The 24,843-nt window shown below is 36.3% G+C and overlaps 1 protein-coding gene across 1 annotated transcript in view; it reads left to right on the plus strand.

Annotated features, from left to right (window-relative positions):
• GABRA6 (gamma-aminobutyric acid (GABA) A receptor, alpha 6) overlaps positions 1–24,510 on the plus strand; it is a 26,964-nt gene extending 2,454 nt beyond the window's left edge. Inside the window, exons 2-9 of the mRNA XM_009318570.1 lie at positions 70–137; positions 1,407–1,627; positions 1,734–1,816; positions 2,427–2,570; positions 3,003–3,155; positions 7,816–8,075; positions 19,313–19,570; positions 24,460–24,510. Of these exons, the coding sequence (XP_009316845.1) occupies positions 70–137; positions 1,407–1,627; positions 1,734–1,816; positions 2,427–2,570; positions 3,003–3,155; positions 7,816–8,075; positions 19,313–19,570; positions 24,460–24,510 (1,238 nt within the window). The remainder of the gene's footprint in view (positions 1–69; positions 138–1,406; positions 1,628–1,733; positions 1,817–2,426; positions 2,571–3,002; positions 3,156–7,815; positions 8,076–19,312; positions 19,571–24,459) is intronic.
• The last annotated feature ends 333 nt before the right edge of the window (positions 24,511–24,843 follow it).

Below are 24,843 nucleotides of genomic sequence, written 5' to 3' on the forward strand. Positions count from 1 at the left end.
CGCCGCGAGGAGCCGCGCCCCGCCAGCCCTGACCCCGCTCCACTCCCAGCTCGTCTCCGTGTCCCGCAGGCGCCGTGACAGAAGTCAAAACGGACATCTACGTGACCAGCTTTGGGCCGGTGTCCGACGTGGAGATGGTAAGGGCCCCGCTTGCCACCCCTCCTCTCCTTTCCCGGGATTCATTACGGTGGCATCTGAGTTGACCGTCATTAAAGCAGATTACAAGGCTTAATCTTCTTGACAATCTCTAGGGCCCAGCGGAGCAGTTTGGCTGGAGCTGCATATAGCTATTTCCCCAGCAGAGCCAGCCAGGGCAGCTTGTGGCCCAGGCCCAAGGCTGGGCACAGAGGGCAACGCTAGCCTCAGGTGAGGGTACAGATGGGAGGTTAAAGAGACATCTTTGTTGAGAAGATTGTAAGCATCTGTGGCCCAAAACATAGGTTTGCAGGAAGGCTGCATGGTAGCAGACAACCTAATGGGCAGCTGCAGGGGGATGGTGCTGTTTCTGAGGCAGCTGCCCCTTGTTATGCTGGGTGCCCCCAAATTTAGCTGCGGACTTGGGTGAACTCCATCAGTTACAGCAGCAGCCCCAGGAAAATGTTAAGCCATCGGAGTGAGGATGGTGTTCTCATTCTGGAAATTGACGTTGATTGCTGTTTTTGCCCTTGTACACTTCCTCCAATACCTGCTCACCTGAGCCTGCAGTCCAGTTTGCAGGCAAGGAACTGTGGGCCCCAAGATACAACCAAAAGTTTTTCCACCTCTTCATCCGTCAATCTAAGAGAAGGCGTAACCTTGCCTTCTTACACATTTGCCTCTGGCCAAGGTTTAGCTCCATTTCCTAAGCAACTTCTGTAGAGAACTCCTTTGTGAAGGCTTGTGAGAATATTGCTAAGAATCCTTGAGAAAAATAACTTAGATTAATATTAACTTGACACTATAATCCTACTGTGATGTGACCCACTCACATCAGTCCTTTCTTTGTGAATACCCAAAGTAAGCTGCAGAAGAGGCACTGAGCATGTCTTTTTGTTCCTGGCAATTAAACATTGATTGTTTTTGCACTTTGAAAGAATACCAAATTAGACATTTGTATCTCCTTAGACCTCTGACACTGAATTAAATTATTATCTCTGAGAGGACAATGAGGTTTTTTTCCTTACTCATCAAATTATCTGTTCACTGATTAATTTGTAACTATTCTTTAATAATAAGAAAATAGGATATTTTTTCATAGACTACTTTTTTTTTAGTAACTACTTAATGGTAATAGGATTAAGTGTTTAGGCAGTAAATGAAATGCCATTGACATACGTGTTAGGTTCTTTCATGGAGTTACTGTATACACAGCAACTTGGGACTGCTGGCCCCCAGACATAAGTCAACTACCTATTTATTTCCCATAGGAATACACAATGGATGTCTTCTTTCGGCAAACATGGACTGATGAGAGGTTGAAGTTTAGTGGGCCAACTGAAATTTTGAGATTGAACAATTTAATGGTCAGTAAAATTTGGACACCAGACACATTTTTTAGAAACGGAAAAAAATCTATTGCTCATAATATGACAACTCCTAACAAACTTTTCAGAATTATGCAGAATGGAACTATTCTTTACACAATGAGGTGAGAGCCTGTTCTTCTGCTTTTGGCTGACCTTTATTTTTGATTCTTTCAGCAGTGCTCCTGCATACCTTTTTTTTTCATTGTCATCTACTATAATGTATTCTAGACTAACCATTAATGCTGATTGTCCTATGCGGTTGGTGAACTTCCCTATGGATGGACATGCTTGTCCATTGAAGTTTGGAAGCTGTAAGTTTTTCTGTATCTTTCAGTTTTTTTATAGTAATACATTTGGTCTACATGTATGTGAGAAGATCAGAAGTGAGATCCTAGGACAATACTTAATGACATAGCTGAAATTTTTTATTATATTTTTTATACTAGAATCTTACTTTCTCCTCTGAGACTCAGACCATTCATAAGCCCATGGATTTATTCACTGAAGGGTGACTGTTGAAGCATATTTTATTGTTTATTATTCTTACACATCTAGTAGTCAGTTGGTCCTTCAACAAGTCATAAAAGCTGTGGTGCATTTACTATATTACTTCTAGTTTTGCAAATATTTAGTCAATCTGTGGTAATGAATTTTGAAAATATTTAGTTGATCTGTGGTAATCAATGTATGTGTTTTATAGCAAATTATGAAACAAAAGCTAGTGCCTATCAGGTCCCACCTCAATCATTCCCTTATTTTTGATTTTTTTGCATTTTGTCATTAATGAGGTTAGGAACTTGCTGGAGCAGGATGCATGTTTCTATGGGTATTTGAACCACAAAAGGGATCGTGCTACTAATTTTTTTCAATTGCTTATAAATTACATAATTAATAATAGTAATTTTTCCCTCTGTAACTCAGATGCTTATCCAAAAAGTGAAATAATTTATACATGGAAAAAAGGACCCCTGCATTCAGTAGAAGTACCACAGGAGTCTTCCAGTCTCCTCCAGTATGACCTCATAGGACAAACTGTATCTAGTGAAACAATTAAATCTAACACAGGTAAGATGTAGCCATGTGGGAACTATTGACATTATAAAACACATTGTGAAAATAAATTACAGTTCTTTTTCATATAGAAATGAATTTCTTTAATTATCTTTTGCCATTTTAAAAACTAAAATCCTTGGAAAGAATCTAACCATTCTCTCTTAAAAGATAGCTTTTCAGTACAGTCCCTTTAAGCATACAATTTTTCATGCGATTCTTAAGAATTCCCCCTGCCTCTCCGCCCCAGTAAAAACAATACATAAAATAAATATTATCCTCCTCTGTTTCCGTAAGGTCACTTTACCTTTTTTTTTATCAGCTTATTTTTATTACGCACTAGGAGGCCTGTAAGTGCTTTCCTCAGAACATAGTATGTTGGGTTGAAGCCAATAAAGTTTACTCATATGTTGCCAAAATAATGCTGACATACTTGTCTCTTAACAGGTGAATATGTAATCATGACAGTTTATTTCCACTTGCAAAGGAAGATGGGCTACTTCTTGATACAGATATATACTCCATGCATTATGACAGTCATTCTTTCTCAGGTGTCTTTCTGGATTAACAAGGAGTCTGTTCCAGCCAGAACAGTTTTTGGTATGCTGCATTAAGGTCTTTGAACAGCTCAGCATCACATATACCATTCATTCATTACTTTCATTGCTTGTTTGTTTTAGGCGAATATTCACTTCAGCTGCTCTATTTCCATCTTCAAAGGAAAATAGGCTACTATCTCATTCAGACATACATTCCATGCATCATGACTGTAGTCCTGTCTCAAGTTGTGTTTTGGATCAACAAAGAATCTGTTCCAGCAAGAACCGTGGCTGGTATTCATGTTTTGTTCTTTTATCATTCACTGTATTGAATCCATTGTATCAAACAGCTGCTGTAATCCAGCGGGGATTGGAAAAGACAGCTAGTAGGTTTCAGTAAACAAAAATAAATACTAAAATTACACCAAATAATAGTCAGTCTGCCCATGAGGGTCAAAATTCTTTACTCAGAATGTTTGGTTAGCCAGACTTGTTTGTGATGTTTTTCTTCCCCTCAATATTTCTTCATATGCAGGAAGGGGCAATTTCAGAGTAAATGTCAACCTCTCAATTTTTTAAAGAGAAATTTTTCTACTGATCTATTCTCTTGTGAAACCAATCTGAGTTAAAGCTTTAAAAAAAATCACATGGGATGAAATCAATCTCATCTGACATAAGGCACCTCATCTAGCACTCATTCCATCGACTCTCCATCCTTTTACACCCCTCACTCAAAGCCTGTCCGCCTTTTTCCTTAGCCTGCTTCTATTTTTGCTTCTCAAAGGGCACTGAGGAAAACAGAGAGGACCAAAAACATCTGGTTCTCTTCTACCAGGAAAGCAGGTCTGAACTGTGCAGTTAAGAAAACATGGTTAGCTTTGCTTTTGCACTGGCTCAGGAACAGATTTTCGCATTTGCTCCAGGTATCTAAACAACTAGCAAGGACTTTAGATGGATAAAGTTAGGCGAGATGAATCCTGTCCTTAGCACAGGTTGGACTTGTAATGTGAAAGGTGTGTCCATATTGCGTGGCAGGGCCCTTTTTTCTTTCCAGTGGTTTGAATTAATGCTCCCAAAACTGTGAGTTTTGTCTCCTTAATTTTTAGTGTGTGCTCTACTATTAAATTTCACACAAACACCCCACTTCAATATTGATAGGCTCTGAAACTGCACTCATTGTTAAGGGGTAAACTTTTACTGACTGAATTGTTGTTTCTAGAGAAACAATCATAAAAATACTAAGCAAAAATAATAAAATTTGTCAAAAACTTTATGAATCCACTACCCATACATACACATTTTGCAACCCTAGCTATTTTCTCTTAACTCAGTACTTCTATACAAAAAATTCCCTTTGTGGGACTTGTCTTCAGTAACAAAAAGGCAGCTATATATTCCCTAAGCATAAATGATGCAAGTCTCATAATTCAAAATGAGTCTATAATTGCAGTTAGCAGGCTATAGAATTTGTATAATTGGCATTTCCTACCTGCATGGATTGGTATTCATAAAAGCATTGCAAATTTTTAGGAATGCTAAGTGAACACAACTTCCTCAGGTGCCTCTGAAGGAAGATCAACACTTTTGCTCTTGAAATCCCCATTGGGAGTTGGGATGCAGTTTGGCATCATTAAGCATTTACAAGTAGTATTTTCTGGCAATTGGGATTTCTTTAAGTGCTTAAAAATATTAAAATATCAGGCAATAGATTTTCAAGGATGTTTATTGCAATTGAAGCACAAAATATATATGGGAGCTTTGTACACCAAATATGATGCTACCCGATTTGGCTTTATATTGCATCTCTGGACTATACAGTTACATATTTTGAATAAAATGTATTTGCTACCTAGTGGACAGTGGAAGTCAATTCTATATGCTTGAAGTAATGTGCAAATAAGTCTTTAGCTGATTCAGTAATAATTACATAAAGACCCCAAACCCTGGAATAACAACTCTTAGATGTCATACTGAAGAGTAAATATAGAATTAGAAACAGAAAATATTTTAAGAAAATAGTAAAATAGACATCTTTCTCAGTATTGTGGAAAATTAGTCATGTTGGCATTTTAAAAGAATATTTCAATCCTTTTTCCATTCTTATTTCTCCCAGACACAGTCTGAATTTATAGTCCTTACTAATTCAAAATCCCATAGATTCTAAATACCTTCATCTAAGGAAAAGAGGACAAATTTCTTTGACAAAAAAGACTTTCAGGCCCCAGTAAAAAAGAAAAGGTTTAAAATAGAGAAGGTTTAAAATGGAGAAGTAAATCTCCTTTCTGCATCATATTGCAAGTACTTGAATTATAAATTTTCAGTTTTACTTCTAAGTTCCTAAACTATAAATTTGAGAGAAGAGAAATTAATAGTAGAAGAATAACAATAGCGTGCCTGAACGAGTTTCTCAGAACAAATACATTTAGCAACTCTATTTACCTCCAAAATGGATGCCAGTTATCCTTTGCAGGTGATATTACAATAAATACTCTGAACATTTTGCAAAGATAAATTAATGGTCATAAGCACCTACTTTTTACAGACCTGCAAGTGAAAAATGGGAGACAGAAACTCTTGAAGAAGCACTCTTGCATTCTTTATAATTGTGTCATTGGAAAGAACAGCAGATTGCTAGTATGAAATTCCTTGTTTTATGTGGAGCTATGTACATAGCTATGCATATACATATATATGTATACATGTGTGAAGTTTTATGAAGCATGGCATTATCAGAAATTACTTAGAAGAAGAAACATGGTTGTTGGGGGCCTAATTTTAAGTATGCTCTGAGTCCATATAGCAATGGCTATTATTTCACATTTTCATGTGCCTTTATCTAATCTTTCTTATTCCTGGCAAAAAGTTCATCTGTTGTTTTGCAGAAAGATAGTAGTCAGCTTCTACCTTCCTAGCAGGTCACCTTGAGAATTTTAAATTAATATCTAGTCATTACACTTTATTTATAATAAAGTCTCAGATAGGGAAAGGTGTTTGGGGGTTTTTGTTGTTTCATTTTTAATAAGAAAAGATAACGTATTTCAGTATTTGCATTATGTAACAGATTCTTCAAAACTTACCAAGAAGTGTTCAAAGTGGAAAGACAAGGGTAAACAATCACCAGTTACACAGTTTACCAACTGTAATTTGACATTCGGTTTGATAAAGTAGTTTTCCACAGTGCAGAGCATTTCATCAATATTCACTCCACATTGAGAGAAGTCTTATCTATATCTGTAATTGAATAGGAGTCCTAGTCCTAAGTTTAAATTCCTGTTGAAGTCAGTTTTTATTAAGACACACACTAAATCATTCAAAAAAAATGCTGCAGTAAGTTTTTATTCAGACACAGAATATATCATTTTTATTACTAACAAGCACAGGGACAGATTCTAATCTAATCACACATCATATTGAAAAGTTCATTCTGGACCTTTGGAATTGAAATATATCTCAGCATACTTGTATTCATATTATAAAGTGAGTGTGGCAGATTTGGGAGAAGTAGAGTTCCTACATATTTTTATACCGTTTCCTATTTGCATCTCATTGAAACATGTTAAGTAATGACATTGGGACATAGTTAACCTTAGAGAGCTGGTGAGCTACATCATGTGAAAGAGTTGCAAAAAAACCTCTGAAAATAAAGTCACCCTGTCTTGATCCTGCAGTATGCAATGACACTGCATCCTTTCTACTGAGCCTCATTCACAACATATTGATTCATCATCACAACATGACATTATAACATATTTACTTTCCCACCTACCCTTTCCTAACTGCAGAAAAGAGCGGAAGAGGGTATTCTCCACCTTACTGTCTTTAAATACCTGCAGTTTTCACATTCTAGCAGGCATAATTATAAGTAAACATGAGTCACAGAGGCTCATATGTTAATGAATGAGTTTGCTTTTGCACTTTTTGCTTGTATCAGGCAGCAGTGGAAAGTAAGTGTATTTCCTACATTATTAATGCTGTACACTCCAAAACTGAAAGAATAAATTTATGAGTTCACGTGAAGAACACTATGGGGCCCATAAGCTACATGACCAGATTTGTTGTGTGAAAATAGATAAGCAGCTCTAGAGAAGTAGCTTTTCTAGCCTTCCGTATTTGTAATTGTGGGTGCTTTCAAATCAAGATACTGTTAGTGAATCTTAAAGAATGTATCCAGTGATTAAAGACAACTGCACAGAGGACCAAACTCTTATTACTAGAAATATTTGGATCGTAGCCTACCACTGATTTTAATGCAGAATTTGATTGATTCAGTGAGGGTTCTGTAAGCCATGATCTGTCTTGTGCAACAACAGAAGAAAGAGAGGATCACTGTTGGGAAATGACAGTATGTTAGTCTAGATTTCTGCCAAACATTCCACTTAGTAACCCCTCAAGTAAAGTGTCTTTCATAGTTTGAGCCTCAATTTTGTTATACCCATGTTTATCACAGTTCTAAGAAGCTGTACCACGTAGTATGTAGTTACCTTAACTTTCAGGCTGCTTAATATATTAAGGAAGTTTGTTCAGAGTTTTTAGATGCTGAAGCCAGTATACATGAATTACTTAAGAATACAAAATACTTAGCAGTCTGGTTAGTTAGCTGGTACGTAGGATGACAGCTAAAACCAAAGAGGACTTGGGGTTTTTTTAATATATATGAATTTAGGAGTAGCAGAGTTGAAGCAAAATTCTAATGCCTCCATTTTGTTTCTCTTATTTTCAAGGAATCACTACAGTCCTAACAATGACCACTTTAAGCATCAGTGCACGCCATTCTTTGCCCAAGGTGTCCTATGCTACCGCCATGGATTGGTTCATAGCTGTGTGCTTTGCCTTTGTCTTCTCTGCACTTATTGAGTTTGCAGCTGTCAACTACTTTACCAATCTTCAGACTCAGAGAGCAATGAGGAAGGCAGCCAGGGCAGCAGCACTGGCAGCAGCACTATCAGCAGCAACTGTACCGGCAGAGGACGAGATTGTCTCGGTAATTGCTTGCTTCTCTGATAATAAGCATCATATAGGAAGAGGCAGCTGAAGTAGAGAATGCAAAACAATATTAAAGTGATCTTAACCTGAAACAGATTATGTAACCAGATCATGTCTATTTCTCAAAGACATTGTTCTTATTTCAGAAAATGAAAAGACTTCATTTATTCGTACTGTTTATTTAAATTTGAGATATGATTTACTAGAGAGATGTTTATTTGGCAAGATATTTAAGGAAAGCCATTAGACTGTTACCCATAATACTTCTCTTGGGCAATGCTGTAGGCAGTGTGGTCAGGCAGCTGTGGTTCTCTCAGGAAGTCGGCAGAATTTGTAGGACACCGTACAATGGAATGAACATGTGCATTGGCCAAATGATTATGGGATCACTGTAGTACACTGGTACATACCATAAGTGGGTCATCTGGAAGAAGAAGAATTAGCCTTTACATAAAATTGGCATCTGTTACTTTCATAAAAATCTGTGTTGGTGGAAGCTTGGGGAAAAACATAAACGTAAACTTTTAGGATAGATTTTACTGTATGTGAAAGACAGGAAGGCTTTCTAGTATGAAAAAAAGTATGTCAGAATTGCTTGTAAATATTATTCCTTACATCTTGGGCTAAGTAATGAATGCTGTCTCACAACATATGTTAATATATTTATCACTATAGCCCTCCTGTTTTCAAAATCAGTTTTACTACCACTACGTTTCCCTTTTTGAGAGGAATAGCAGAATTTGAATGACCTTCTGCAAAACCTTTGAGTCTGTAGTTGAATAAGGAAGTCAATCTAAGAGCTACTGAATATCAGGGCAACACCTTACCCACCATATAGTAGTTTTCCCACATTTACTTATAAACAGCAGTTAAAGTTGTAACATTTAGGTACATTCAAACCGTTACATTCATAATTGGTAAGTTCCATATAATAGCGAAACCAAAGCTTCACAGCATCTTGCTACTGGTCCTCATTGGAGCTAATCAACAAATGTTCTTCACTTCAACTGGGAAGCATTGTGCTTGTAAGCCATAGTGTATTTTGCTTACAATTTTTTTAACATTGAAAAAAACTGAAAACATTGTTAAGATATAATAAAGAAATGCATTTTATTTTCACTAAATATATAAATGCAAAAAGAAGCAAATCTTTATACATTTTAACTCAGAACCACAGCTTTTTTGTTTGTTTTTTAAACCACAGTTATATAAAGAAAATACAAAAGAAAGTCCAAAAAATTTAAAAGGATTTGGAAGCAAATGTTGGTAGAATCTTGCACTGAGTTTCAAGTGACAGCAGAAAGGTTGATCTAGTTTTGACAATATTTACATTACAATGTTCATATCTACATTTATTTTAACTAGAACTTTTATAATTATATTTAAACCTTACAAAAAACAATGAGAGAAAAAGAGAGTATGTATTTGCCAATATTTAGGACATACTTCCCCCCTCCCCAATATCATGATATCTGACTGAGAAGTAGTCTGGACTGAATGAGCATAACATTGCAACAGTAAAATAGTGTAAAATAAGAAAAATACTGTTAAGACTGAAGGAACTTTAAAATGAACTAAAGCTTCATTTTTATTCTTTGTTGACTTTTTTTCGAGGGCAAGCTATCAGAAAGAAAGCTAAAGAGATCACTTGGCTTTATGTAGCATGAGGAAAATATCGATAGCTGCTACGTAATGAAGAGGAACAACAGCTCTGACTTTCCTACACAGACTTCCTTATTCAAGATTGTTAGTCATAGTGAGGTTTCCAAGAAGAAAAAAAAGAGTCCCTGCTGAGTGATATGAAAACAGTTTGGCCTACTCTGCACGTGCTACTGCTGGTGAATTCACAGCAGGTGCTACACAGTGGCTGCCACCCCCCCTCCCCCCCCCCAAATCTCTAGAAGACAACTGTTTCAAGCAATAACCCTCTGCATATGCCCAGATATACTAGAACATACTCCTGATGACTGTGACTCCTCCAATACTTGTGGGTGAGATTTATATGGTCTATCACTGCAGACCAAGCTAAGCACAAACTACAAAATTGCTGTTGAACAAATTAATAAAAGAAAAAGAAATTAAAAGACTTCAAGTTTCTTATCAAGGGCTTCAGCCACAAACAAGCACAGAGCCAAACTGAAGACACATCTTCCTCATTTTGTAAATATTTACTTGTTAGCTTTTCCAAGTAAGAACAAGCAAAAAATAAGCACCTAGGAATAAAATAAACATCTAGGAAGCACACTGCAACCATTTCCTCAAGAAAACTGTTTACAACTAGCTAATAACATATATATTTAGAAGAGTAGTAAACCCCGTAACATCAAGGTCCCAAGGAAAACTCAGTCTCTAAAACAGCCCACAGTGTCCACAAAATTCTATAGTCCTGATCTTGCTCAAAGCTCATATTGTCCAAGACAGTAATTTTCAAGCCCTGTAAGTCCACCACTTCTTTCTCAGGACCAGTTCTCTATGAGAACCTACCTCTGCAGTAATAGAAAAAGCAAAATCACTGAGATCATAAAAATGAAGGGTACTTACAATTGAAGGAAAGACCATGTAGTTAAAATGGCTTCTAGAAGAATTAAATATTGGATTTAAAAGGTCCCATTCCAGAAAGGCATGCTGGGAAAAATAAGTAATTACAGGATAACAGATTTTAAGAGCTTTTTTTTTCTTTTTCCTTTTTTTTTTTTGTGTGGTGAAGGTAAGGGAGAAAGAACTTTTTTATGTTGTCACATAGATGGATATACTGTAGTCAGTGATATAATTTCAGCTGAAACAGACCTGAACTAGCTAATTTGAATGCTAACAGTGTAGTTAGCACAGGCTAATTGTGTGAGTATATGACCCTTTTCTCAGGATTATCATCCTCTACTGAGCTTTGTACTTCTATAGTTACATTACTGGTCGTAAGGCAGTTCTGTTTGAATAAGGCACACAGCATAATACTCAGTTTCTTATTGTAGATTTAGGAGTTGTTTCTGAGGTCCTGATTTCCCTTTTGTTGCCCCATACCCCCCAACTTGTTCCATTTGTTTGCCTCTAAATTCTTTCATCACTTTTCCTTCCATATTTTTCTTTTTTTGGTTGCTACAATGCCAAATTCTTATTCTTTACCCTTTGTGTAATTTATCTTACCTCTCCTGCTCATCTTTTTGCCTTTTCTCCCTGTTTACTCTGCCTTCCTTCTTAAAATGTTGTTTTCTAATTCACTAACAAAAAAAGTCTATTAGAATCCATGTCTTATAGATTTAAATGTTTTTTAACTGTCTACTTTATCTGATTTAAACAAAAGTAATTAAAATCTTTCCCTTCTCTCATAACCTGAGCTTTGGTACCTTGTCTTTCTAGTCTCTGATTTTTTTTTTATTTCTTTTTGCTCTTTTAGATAGGATAGTAGCGTTTTCATCCACTTGTAATGCTAGTATTTTTATTTGTGATTTTTAAGTGCATGAAAGCTGTCAGAATTTTAGCTATATAAAAGGGCAGGTATAAGAGGAAGAGTAGTGAACAGTCTGTCAAAAATGCGTACTGTCTTCTGCAGTTATAAAGTCAGATGGTACTTTTCAATTGAGAAAATTCCTGAAGATTGTAAAAGTTTACTTAGTTTTGGGGAGTCATTTGTAAAAATAAAAGTGAAAAAGTGAGATGTACTTACTCGAAAATTTTCATGGCTATACAACTGCCAATGGAACTCTGCTACCAGTAGCAACATTCAGAGTAACAACATAGACTATATATTTTTAATAATCTATTATCTTAAATTGCCTGAAGAGTGGCTAAAGAACATTGTGGTTGGAATAACCTTAGGCTGTCTGAACTAGTATTTCTGTATGACAGGAGACCCGTTCTCCTGCTTTGCATAAGAGAAGCCCAGGGAGAGTTTTGGTATAAATGAAAATTCAAAGGAGGTGTAAAACGGCCAGTTAGAAACTTTTGCTGCTTGAGTGAGGGCCTAAACTCATCAAGATAAATGCATTTACAGAATATATTCAGTTTTTTTAAAATTCCAAATTAACTATGCTTCCTGGGGAAAAAAAAAAAATCTTTCAAAATACTATCAAAAAGCCTCCTTCCCCCTTCAGTCTAGTTTCAGAATTAAATCTTGCTTTATTCAAATGAACAAAACTTTTTCTCACAGTTTTTTATATTGTAGCCAAAAAACCTGTACACTCAGAAAAGAAAGATGGCAGAAGATCAAATTCTGCTCTGCTGTACTAATGAAAGTAGGAGAAACTCTGCTTAAGTCATTGGACTACACTGGTTTCAGTAAGAGAGACAATGGTCCAACTATGTGCTCAGTTAACTGATGACAGCCCAGCATGCCTGTTCTGGTTCCAGGAAAGACGCTCTATTTACCTCAGTTAACCGAGAGCAGAATTTGGCTTGCTCTCTTTGTCAGATGCAGGCAATCCCTGTGTGAAATACAAAACTATGGGTGTTCCACTCCAAAATATGATGGCCACAAGCTGAGTAGTCATCTGGACCCTGACAAAAACCTGTTTTTATTCATATGTTGACCAAGCTTGTTCTAGCATGTCAAAACCAAACATATATATACATACACTTAAAAAACATTATGGCATTTAACTTTTTAATCCATTTAAAATGTGTATTTTGTATATCAATCATATTGTTTCATTATTATGGCTTCCTTTATCCAGGAATGTCCCAATACTGGAAGTTGCAGGGGAAAGGGTGGTACTGTCTGGAGTGCACCATTTGAAGTGATGCTCTGCGAGATGGTCAGGGAGTACACACCATGGATCAAAAGACATCCTTTCCATGTGAGAGACTACATGTAAAAGACAAAAGATTGTTACAGCGTGGTAGCTTGATGTTCTAAAAGACCTATTGTTTTAACAAAAAACAGCACAGAGCAGTGAAATACTGCTGGGAGAGATTTCTTCTCCCTACAAATAGCCCTGTCCCTGCGTTTCAAAATAACATGGCTTAGGCAGAAAAGGATTCTCATTCTCTTTAAAAAGAGAGAGAGCAGAGCAGCCTCATGTCACTTTTGTATAGAGGATTTAGTTTTCTATAATTACATCAGAATATATTAAGTATGTTTAATGACTATCCTAGTGTAACTGAAAGGAGAGCACTTCTATTTGGACTATCAACAACCCTTTATGACATCATCTGAGAAACAGCTATATGCATTAAAGTCTTGACTGAGAACATGGCACTTTCAGTCGAATTAGGGAGACCTTCCTGCTCCTCCACAATTGCAGATTATCAAGTAGACTATTAAAAACAAACAACAACTTTCAATTATATTGACTTTTTGTCATCCCAATAAGGAAAGTAGATGCCGATTATTTGGTTCTGCCTGAGTTAAATATTTGTCTAATTGACAAAGCCAATGCAGGGCAGTAAGGATGGTTAAGAAGTAGCTGATATCGTACACAAAAATAGAAAAATTCAAGATGAATTTGGTTTAGACATTTTTTGTTCAACATTGAAGTCTAATCCCAGTATCTTTTTTGCAGGGGACAGTGAGAAACAAATAAAGTAAGTTAAATTATAGAAAAAAACCCCAGACAATCCTTTCTAATGCTGTTTGTGTAATTCTGTCTCATTTAGACACTCAAAGTAGTTTCTATATGCTGCAGAAATATAGCAAAGTAAATGTAGAGACAGGGATGGTTCTGGACTGACACTGGTAAGTTTAAGAGCCGAACGTGACTTTGAATGTTTAAATCTGTTTGACATAAACACATATTTTGAGAGAGGCTCTGTGCTAATTATATGATTTTTCTGATATGTTACATATAAATGTTGGGAAGAGACTCTACCACAGTACATTCACATTGAGAAGAGAATGACTAGGGTTCCCGCTTCTGCTCTCCTTAGTGCTTACCTGTTTTATATGACAGCAATTTTAATACAATGGGCATGGTATATTTTTCAAAGTTATACTTTCTGCCTCTAATGGCTCTTTAGATTTTCCATGCAAAGTAAAACAGCTCTGAAGTAGTAAGATAAAAACCTCTCCCCCTAACCTTTACCTGATGGTTAGGCTATATTTTGAGAGAAGTGAATTTCAATCCCTGAAGGTTAAGAAAGAATTTGAACATGGCTTTCCCATGCTCCAAGTGAGTAATTCAACCTAAGTGATTTAACCTTTTTACTAGGGTAAAGCATGAAGAAAACAAATTTGCATGTTATTCCTCATAATATGCCTGGGAAAGGAAACTTAGAATTCCTAAAGAGAGAACCTAAAGCTAGGACTACTAGTGACTTCTAAACTATATTCAGCTTTTAATTATGCAGAACACTGTTTATAGATGTTTGCAATACACATTTTTTGAATCAGATCCCACAGATGAGATACGCAAAGAAATGTCTAAATTATAGGTTATAATGAATCTCTGGCATGAGATGGACACTTAAACTGCACAGGACTGTAAAGATTGAGGTGCTTTAGTGCATGTCCAAAAGGAGATCTTGCATAATGTGGTGAACTGAACTTTCCTGCTGCAAGGTGCTGCATACGGATTGTTCAGTAGCTAAGCAGTTTTTACAGATCACACTGTTGAATGTAGGGGCTAAACTATGCTTAACTCCCTCTTTGGGAGCTAAGTCACTAGCACGTGATTTTATGTGTATAATATGAATGGTTGAAATTACTCAAACTCTATCTACTAATGAGATGGGCAGGGAGAAAGAATGTTATATATTTAATTTAGTATTCTGCCTTGTACAGACATTGAGTTTTGGTCCTAGTTTTCTTTTGTTTCTGGGGTTTTTTTGTGTGTTTTGGGATGTCAGCAAAGTTCAATATCCTTAATCCAATAAATTATAAAGAAAAGCAGCAATAACACTTTTTTTTGTCTAAACTTTTAGAATTTATTCTCACAAACCTCTTTTTACTGCATTGCCCGCAGGAAAAAGAGACATAAGTGAGTAAAAGAGAGATAAGTGAGGACATACAGATATTCATTTGCTTAAAGTTAGCCAGCATATGAGTGCATACATAAGATACTCATGTTACTGCTAGGTCATAAACTAGACCGATGGTGAGAATATGTATTTGCAGTACAAAGGAATGGAGAACAGTAGAGAATTCTACAAATATGAATTACAGAAATCTCTTGAGGAAAAGAAACATAAGAACAAAGCGCATTCATAAATCACAGTTAGTACCCACATAAAAATCAGAAAAAGCTGACAAAGAATTCCAAGGTTATATATGCTGTATTTTTTTTAATCTGGAAGCCAAGCAATTTGCTGAGAGCGTCTTGAGATATTCTGAGCATAAGCAAATTCTAGTGATGTTGATGAGAGTTGTGAGAGAGCAGCACCTTTATAGACAAGATGAGACTGCTTTGTGAGCTTTCCAGGGGATCAGATAGCTGAGCTGCAAAAGCTTAACAGAAGTCAGACTATACCTTACTAGCCTATATACATACCAGTCTTTGTCTAGTCCAGTTTTACGGTATCTCACCTTAAACAGTGAACTTGCAATCTGTTCTGTGTCACCGGGTGGTCATACATAGTGACAAGTTTAACTGCCTGATGGGACTAACATTCCACATGAGTGCAAGAGTACTCCTCTGAATCAGGGTTCAGTAACTTAACAAAATTCATTATTTCATTATGACACAGTGTGCCATGCCTCAGGCTTCTTGTTGTTGCTCTTGCTACTTGTAAAACAGTCCTTACTATTTGAGTGATTGGCTGTGTGAACTATGCAAAATAGGCTCTTCATTCCTGTTTTCTGTGTTTTGCTAAAGTTTCATGATGTCATTGTAGGTAAGCTTTGTCAAAAGGAAAAGTTAAATCTAAATATAGTAGACAAATTACTGTAGCTGCTGTTCAGAACTCAACTGTAATAAGAAACTATATGGTTTCCTCTCGCCACCTCCTCCTCTTGATTTAGCAGTGAATTCCAATGAAAAATATGAGTTGTGGTTCTGGGGCAGCAAGCCTGGTCTATAGTCAGCTACCACACTGAGAAACATCTTCATTACACATCTGAGATAAATTTGGACTTAGAATTCCATATCCTGGGTAGTGGTATACAAGAAAATAGTCTTGACCCTAACTTGCTGGATGGGCATGAGAGTGTTAAAGACAGTGTAAAGAACTACTCAGGGACTTGGTTAATGATTTATATCAACTCTAAACCATCTCCTCAGCAGGTGAAGAGCATGACAAAAAAACTTGTCTTTACTGAGACAGTAAAATGCACTAGTCCTTCCTGAATATTGGAATAGGCTATTTTAGGTAATGAGAAGTTATTAATATCACTCCATTGATAGAAATGGACTTAAACTGGCCCCAAAGCGGGAGCATAATCAAGTTAGTTAGTGTGCTCCCCAAGTTCTGAGGATACACACTGACTCCAGATCTTCCTGTCTCCAACTTGAGATGAAATCGCATTGAGGTCATCCTCCTTCTATAGCAACCCTCCTTCTACAGGAATGAGATTTAATAAATATTATAAATAAAATAACAACCAGGATTACACTTTTCCAAGTGCCTATTCAGATGATCACAATGATTTTACTACCTCTACATTCTAAATATGTTCAGTACTGAACATCATCCACAGACCATATGCTACATCTGTTTTGCCTACTATTAACTCCATCACCTCAGTACAATAACCCCTGATTCATGCTTGAATGATCCAGAGCAGAATTTGACCCACCTTATAGCAGAATATTGCAGATAAAAAGGGTTAAAATTCACCTTAGCACTTATATTTTTAGGAACCACTCATTCTCCACAAAAGCTCAAGCTATCTTGCAGTAAAGCAAAAAACAAGCCACCTTACGACTTCTACAATTCAGTTCAAAGCAGGGCATACAAGCAAAATGGAATAGCAACTTGAATGAAAGCAGTAGCCCAGGCTCTGTCAGTCAGTCTGTTTACAGAGTGGGATTATTATGATGATTAGTGCAAGTGGACATGGATAACCCTCTTTCTGTTTCTGTGACACATCTGTAGATCATCCTCCATTTAAATCTGTCTGTTGCTTGCTGTGTTACTGGAAAATACAAACATCTGCGTTCCAGATAGGCACAGCCCCAGAACATGAATACTATTTAATATCCATTCAAAACATGATACTAATCATTTAATGCGTAGATGGCAAAGTGGAGGAAGGAGGGATATGGCAAGTTGGAAGTGTTGATGGGTTGTGGGGGAAGAAAAAGGGCAATAGGTAAAAGAGATATATACTGAAAAAACACTTTTTTCTTTCCTTTTTTTTTTGCAAATAAGATGCTGTTCTCTCCACCTTTACTTAGACTAAAATCACCTGCGAGGAATCCACCTCTCCCTAATTTCAGTTGGATACCAGTCCATTCATCCATGAGCAGGACTTGGCATCGTGTTGTAGCAATGTCGCTTGTTCTGATACTCTAGCAGTAACACTGACCGCTAAAAGGATAATTCCTGTTATAACTCTATTTTAAGTCATACATGAGATACCAGGTGTGTCATGCTAGTCTTTTATCTAGAAGTTGTGGCCCAAGTACAAGTATAGGCAATGTATTTCAGAAAATGCTTCTTTTCCTTTCAACGACCCATTCATTTATCTGATTGACTAAAATCTGTTACCAGGCATAGAAATCCTCCAAGATAAATCCCAAAAATGCTGACAGTGGGCTACATTTAAGTGAATGATTGTCACTAAATGACTCCCAAAGAATGACTTTGGAAATTGCATGTCTAACAGAATTTTGCTACCTTAAAACCATTCAGATGTTATTATTCCATTTTACAATAGATATATATGCTGTTGTACTGTAAGTTATTTACATTGTCCAAGATTTCCCTCATCAGCTTCAATCATTCGGTCACCTAGTTCTGCTGACCAAAAAAGCTGCTTATTCAAACCCAGCTGCGTATGTTGTGCAATTTTGTGCACAAGATTTTTCATCAATAATCTGGAAATAAGTTTTGCAGTCCTTTATTGACAAAGCTTTAGACTCAGTCTCAACTAAAATGTTGTATGTTAGCATTGCTTTTTAGAGTCTAAGGTATTTCTATTGCTTCCTGTTAACAGAAAACTTGAGTACTTCATATCAGAACAATAAAAACCAACTTGACACTCTAGGCATTCTTCTGTATTTTCTCAGCCATCAGACGAATCTTATGGCTGCTGCCATGCATCCACATTACTAACGGTAGTCTTGGGTAGCGGCAGTAGCAGCAAGATTTTTGAAAATTTCCTCCCGTTTGATACTACTGTGAAAGTGGGTAACTGATATCAATTAAAGCAGGCGCAGAGCCTGTGGTAGATCCTATTCCTAAGCCATTTCTGCAGGGAAGAAATCTATTACTTCTACTCTTGTGAAAGTAAAAAAAATGGCAACTTGGCCACAAATAATACAGGTGTACACAATTAATATATATGTCAGCCTAGCAACTAAGAGGTAAACTCTAAATGTTCCTGAGGTCTGGCTAAATTTTTAAGAGTTTTCATACAGCTTTCTGAAGAGTAATTGGACCTGGCTATGAATATTGCACAAAATATAGGAATAATTTGGTTTCATTTTACCATAAATGAAAATAAAAATAGTCCCATTACAGTTAGGATGAGTGTTTGTCTTCAGTTGTGTGCATGCAACTGCTGTGGAAATCATGAGATATATTTGAAAATGAAATTTCATCCTAGAAAAAAACTACAGGACAATTTAACATTCATGTCTTCAGCACCTGTAAAGTTAGTCCATTTCCTTTTGTGCAGCAGTTTTCTAGTTCATCAGCAGCTAGTTCGGGGACTAACAACAGTGTGACAACTTGACTCCATTAAATGAGTGTTTACCAGAACTCATCAATGGGCTCACACAGTGAAGACTGCACTTGAGCCAGCCCATATGTGCTATTTTGTTTAAACTTGATTCATATTTACATAAACTTCAGTCATACCAATATATTGCAATATAGATACACCATTACCTTCTTTTCTTTTCCTTTTAGCTCCATCTTTTCTTTGTCTTTCTCTCTTGTAGCTTCTGTTTATTACCATATTAAAAATAAGGAAAGCACTTTTTTTTTTTAATGTTTTTACAGCAAAGCTTTAGGCCACAAATATACCTCTGTATATTTGCACTATTTTTGTGATTTCCTTAGGTTGATCTATAGCAGAGAAGCAGCAATAAAATCAGAAAGTTGAGTAAAAAGGTGGCGAGAATCCTAATGATCACAAAACCTAAGACTCTGTATCCAAAAATCACCCTTTTTTCCCCTCCTTTTTCTTTTTTTCTTCCACAGCATTCTGACCCCAACTGTAACCTGAAGCAGCGAGTAAACTCTGTATTGTCTCAAGCAGATCAGTCTCCTGAAGCCAGCATAATATCAAATAGAGCATCCCAGTGTCAACCAGTGTCTGTTCCTCCACCAGCCCCACCATCACCACCTATTGGAGGCACAAGTAAAATAGACCAGTATTCTAGGATCCTCTTTCCAGTGGCATTTGCAGGATTCAACCTGGTATACTGGGTCGTTTATCTTTCAAAAGACCCTATGGAAGTGAGTAGTAGAATTTCTGAATACTTGCTAATAATATGTAATATGTTTACTTGACCAATATTATTTTAATTGTTCATTTACTCTTGCAACTCCAGTTAATCAGTCCTTTCTGAGGAAAGTTACTGATAATAGCTTTCTCTAAAAAATCAGCTGTGGCTTCCAGTAGTAGTGGCACTTAGAACAATGCAGATAGGCTATTGAAGATGAGAAATGTAAACACTTACCTCTATGCCACGTTATACTGAGCAGAACACATTGTGTAAGACAATGTATGATGTCATTCTCAGCAAACGAACTCAACTTAAGTTTTCCATTTCTTAATCTTCCTATCTGCAGTAAGGAATGGTAGAATTATCTGTTGAAGCAATACAGTGAAGGAGATAAGAACTTTAATATCTCCTAAGGTTTGCTCAGTGAGGTAATAAGATAACAGTCTCTGCAAAAAAGTTTGTTAGTCATTCTAAATATTTATCCATAGCGTGAAGAATTGACAACTGCAGTATACAGTCTGTGAATCGAGTCCCTGTCTTCATACATTTTAACACTGATTTTTTCCTGTTTCTTCATATAGCTGAACTGTTTTATGCAGATAAAGCTGCTAAATTCTTTGCTTAAGTTTGTTTCAATCAGGCAGAGAGTGATCATGTCTTTAGATATCCATGAGGTCCCGAAGAAATATATGCCCTGCAAATTGAGCATGTCTGGAACAATCAGTCAGTGATTAGTCATTAAACTTTAAGTCTTTAATGCTTTAATTCTCTGACTCTTCCTTTTTGCCTAAATACAGCTAATGGTGTCCCATTTCCTTAGTAAAAAATACATTCATTTGCCTTGTTGCCATAGAGTTTTTGAATCTCACTGTACATTGTAGTCAATATGATTGGTACATTTAGCTTTATTTAGGGCAGCTAGAGAGATAATGATGGTATTTAGATAGTACTGAGTGCACAAAGTCCCCACATCAATAAAAACAGAGGCTGGCAATCTGGTATGAGTGGTGAGCAGATTGTACCTTTATTTCCTAGATTAGAGGCAAAGCAGGCCAAGGGAAATCTCACGGACAGCCAAGAGATGTTGCAGTTCAAAGTAACAAGGCAGTGCTGATCAGCTGATTGGTGGCATCTTGCCTCTGCTTGAAGCAGAGGCTACTAGAGGCTGATTTTTGCTACTAGTATGATCTGGAAAATGCTGTCTCTCAAAGATGGAGTGTGCTGCCAAGCAGCTTATATGAAATCAGGATGGCAGGAAGATAGGAGGCACTATCTTTTACAAATGTTCCTGCAGATGTCTCTCTCAAGAGGTCACAGCTGCTAACTCCTGGCCGCTCAAAATCTGCCCAATGCTAAATCTAGCATTTGTGCCAGAGTTACTGATCCTGCTATTAAAATATTGACTATGTGTGCAAATTACTTATCTCAATCAGAGAAGGGAAGTATCAAAAAAGCTCATGTATAATCATTACAGCTTCTGTTTAGAGGCCAGTTCCTCAGCTTGTGTAGCTTGCCATAACTCCAGTGATTTCATTCAACCATTCACATTTTGGAGCTAGAAATATTTGGAGCATAGTTGCCATCTCCCTTGGTAGTGATGAAATATTTACACTGAGACTTGTATATTAGGAGTTCTAATATAACTAGGATTTTAAAATACTTCTAAAGTCTAGGACATAAATATTTTTAAAATGCTACTTTTGCAAGCCCACAAACGTGCTCACAAACTGAAAAATGATGTTCTGTAGTAGCCTGATAGAATGACAGAAATCCAGCAGCAAAATTTAGAAAACAGAACAGTATTGACAGCTGGGGAGTTTTGAATTATGAAGAATGTAAACAATTATGTAAAATGTTGATCAAGCTCTTCTTCATAAATTACATTTTCCTCTTTGTGTACTCAGTTGTAACTAATAATGATTGTGATATACATTGCTAGGTTTCTAATTCAATACGTTGTATCACTTTACCAGTTGTTACTTTTAAGGAAAACCAGGATTGTTTTCACTTTAAAAATATATTAAAAATATGTAAGTCTTTCCATTCAAGCAGAGGAGAGAAAAAAGTTAGGTGAGCAAAGCATGGCATGCTTCAAGGCCAGTTCAACTCAATCACAGGCTCAAGTCCAAAAGATTAAATATTGGTACAGTATTATTCAGTTAAGAAATTTAATTTCATTTAGAAAGTGCATTTTGTGCAGTATTTCTGGTATATTAGCTTTTCTTTTTTGAGTTACTTCTTTGAGTTCATTTAGCTTTTGTTTAAAAAACAAAATGGAAAAAAAAATCTAACCAGTTCATTGAAATAACCGAATTCCCTGTGCACAAGTTCTTGTAGTGCAGCTTTCTAGGATTTTGATTAGCGTAGTTTGGAGCGCAGAACATCATTCACCAAAGTCTGTCATTGTGGAGATTCCTAAACCGAACAGTTACCTACTGTCTTTGGACAGTATATATAGAATAAATCAAGAAGCATTTCATAAATCTGTTTGTAAAAGCAGGCTATTAGCACTGGAATCAAAGGTAATTTTTAACTCACATCATTATCTTCTGGCAAGACTCTTCCTTTGACTTTGAAGGAAGTGCAAGAATCGTTTTGTACTTCATGTTCTAGATTCAGAGCATCAGCTAGAATGAGCAGCCTTGTTAATGTAATGACACAGAGTTGTATGAAATAAGGAGCTCTCTCCTAAGCTGTTTGGTAGTATTTCTGTGCATTACTAACCAGTTTTCTTATGGCTTAAGTAATGGCCCATATGTTACAGAAATGAAGAAGTCATTCTTCATTACTATATTGTATCTGATAATATTTATAAGAACCTTGGGGCTTGAGTACTTTTCAAAGTGCTCCTTGGAGTACCTTTTTCTTCCCCCTCCATTTAATAATTTTCTTTTTGGAAGACTTCAGGTTAATCACCCTTTCTCTTACTATACGTGTAAACTAAGAGTATGTTAATTACACAAATTTTAGGACTTGGAAGTCTGCATAATGAAGAGGGTGTTTCTAATAAAATGTATGCCTTTAAACATTTGAATATTATTTTTCAGAGCCGCCAGGACTGGGCAGATAGCAAGAGTATCTTAGACTGAACTCTATATTTGTACTTCCATGTATACTGAATCAAGTCAAGCTCAGAAACCAGGAAGTTTAGTAGCAAACTTTCATTGTAAAATTAATCTTTTGCTACATTTTTAAGCAAAATCGCAGCATTCTCTGAATGAAAAAATGAAAAAAAAAAAAAGAAAAAAATTCCAAGTTGAAATTAAGTGCTTCAGCTGAATGCCTTTTACATGTGGATGGGGATAAAGTTATCTTCTGGCCTTTATATTTAAATAAATGGTTCTATTCTCCATTGGAACAAGTGGGAAAACATTCTTACTCAGTAGGAGTCATCCACCGTGCAACTTGATACATAAAACATATTTCAGTGTGAACTGGTTTGCATTGTGGAGTAGCAATAGCATTGCAGGACAACGGTTATATTAGTAAAAGTATAGAAACGAAGCTAATATATTTCTCTGCCTGCATGTTGCTAGACAGCATGTTAGAACCTAACATAACCAAAGGACAACATAAAAGTAGAAAAAAGGAAGTACTTTAAAATATGTATACGAAAGAACCCCAGTTGAAAGAACAGATGCCAGTTTTTAGACCACAGAAAATGCTGATACTTGTACAATAAGCCTCCCCTTTCTCTCAAAAGTTTGTAATATGAAAAAAATAAAGCATTGAAGTTACTCTAAAAGGACTTACTCCCTCACTACGTAAGGTCAGTTTGTAATTAATTTAGATGGAAGGTTTGAAGATGTGACATCCCCATGATTCATACATGCAAAATGGAACAGGCATGTTTCTATGGTGCGTGTTTTCTGTAGAGTACAGTAATATCTGCCAGCCACAAAAAGCTCTATACCGTAACAAACAATACACATTTGTCTAGATTAGCCAAAACCAGAAGGTCTTGAAAGGAGAACAAACCTATCTGACAAATGAGAAAAAGTTGCTCTAGCTTTTTATTTTGTCATACGGCATTTTTTGGCTTTGTTTTTGGTTTTAAATCTTGCTAAGTCCTTGAGCTGAATACTGATTTATGACAGTGACCTTGGTAGGTGAATTGCATGCTTAGTTTATTTTAAAATGTGCTTGATTTAGAATGCAGAGAGCGCCCTTTTAATCAGAAGAATACAAGTACTTAGTCTACCTTTGCCATATCATTCACAATGCAGATACTGTTCTCGCATCTTCTTACACGTCTTCTTTCTAAAGTAACCTGTCTTAATTTTTATAATGCAACATTATATTACAGTTTTTAATGTAATGAAACACAGAATAATGGGGTGAATCAAACTAAAGAAGGATATGCTGTTAAAGTTTTGATGATAAACTGCAGAAAAACAAGCAGAGGCCAGCTTTTACGTTTGGGAGCAGAGGAAGGTACAAAGTCACTGAATATGCTAAATGTGCTGAGTCCAGGATATTATTTGGATGCAGAGAACATAGTATGATGGCAGAAAAAGAGTTACGTAACAGGTTGAAGGAGAAGATCAGATGCTAATGATGTCAAGTGGGAAGAAACAAGCACAGAGAAAGAAACAAGAACTGGAAAAGTGTTTAGCTTCTGTATGTTAATATTCATAAAGCTTGCAGTGCATATTGTTACATCATGTTTCAGTTTAAACACTGGAAAAATAAGTTCAGGAGAAAACAGTCATTGCCATACAGACTTACAATTGGCCTTTGATGATCCAGGTAATGAACATCAAATTCTAAGAGGATTTCCCCTTGTAATGCAGTTCTATTTTAAGTCTGCTGAGACAGTTAGAAATCAGGTGGTTTCGTTGGTTAACTTAGTTGTTAACAACCCAAAGGCTTAAACTTCTCTCTAAACTTTTCTTCCAGTTTTTTGAACCTACTGCAATGCATCTTCGAAATGACCATCAGTCCGACTGAAGAACAGCTCAAGGTTTCAAAGAAATCACTGAAAGTTGTGTAGGGTTGAAGGGACTTCAAAGGATTTGTCTATCCACAGGTGCTCTCAATTTTCAAACGGGGAATATTTATATTGGACATCACCTGGAAACAAACTCTGGACAAATCAAAAAGCTAGAAACTGCACAGGTTCTAACAATACTTTCTTAAGATTTCTTACATTGATTCTACTATAAAAGTTTTTGTTAAATTATTTTGTTCAACTGTCAAAGAAAAGAATGTGCATTTGCTCTAATTCTGTTATAAACAATTGAATGTTTACATTGATATAAAACATCAATAACAGGATTTTTT

Source organism: Pygoscelis adeliae, unplaced genomic scaffold (assembly GCF_000699105.1).
Source record: "Pygoscelis adeliae isolate BGI_AS28 unplaced genomic scaffold, ASM69910v1 Scaffold42, whole genome shotgun sequence".
NCBI lineage: Eukaryota > Metazoa > Chordata > Aves > Sphenisciformes > Spheniscidae > Pygoscelis > Pygoscelis adeliae.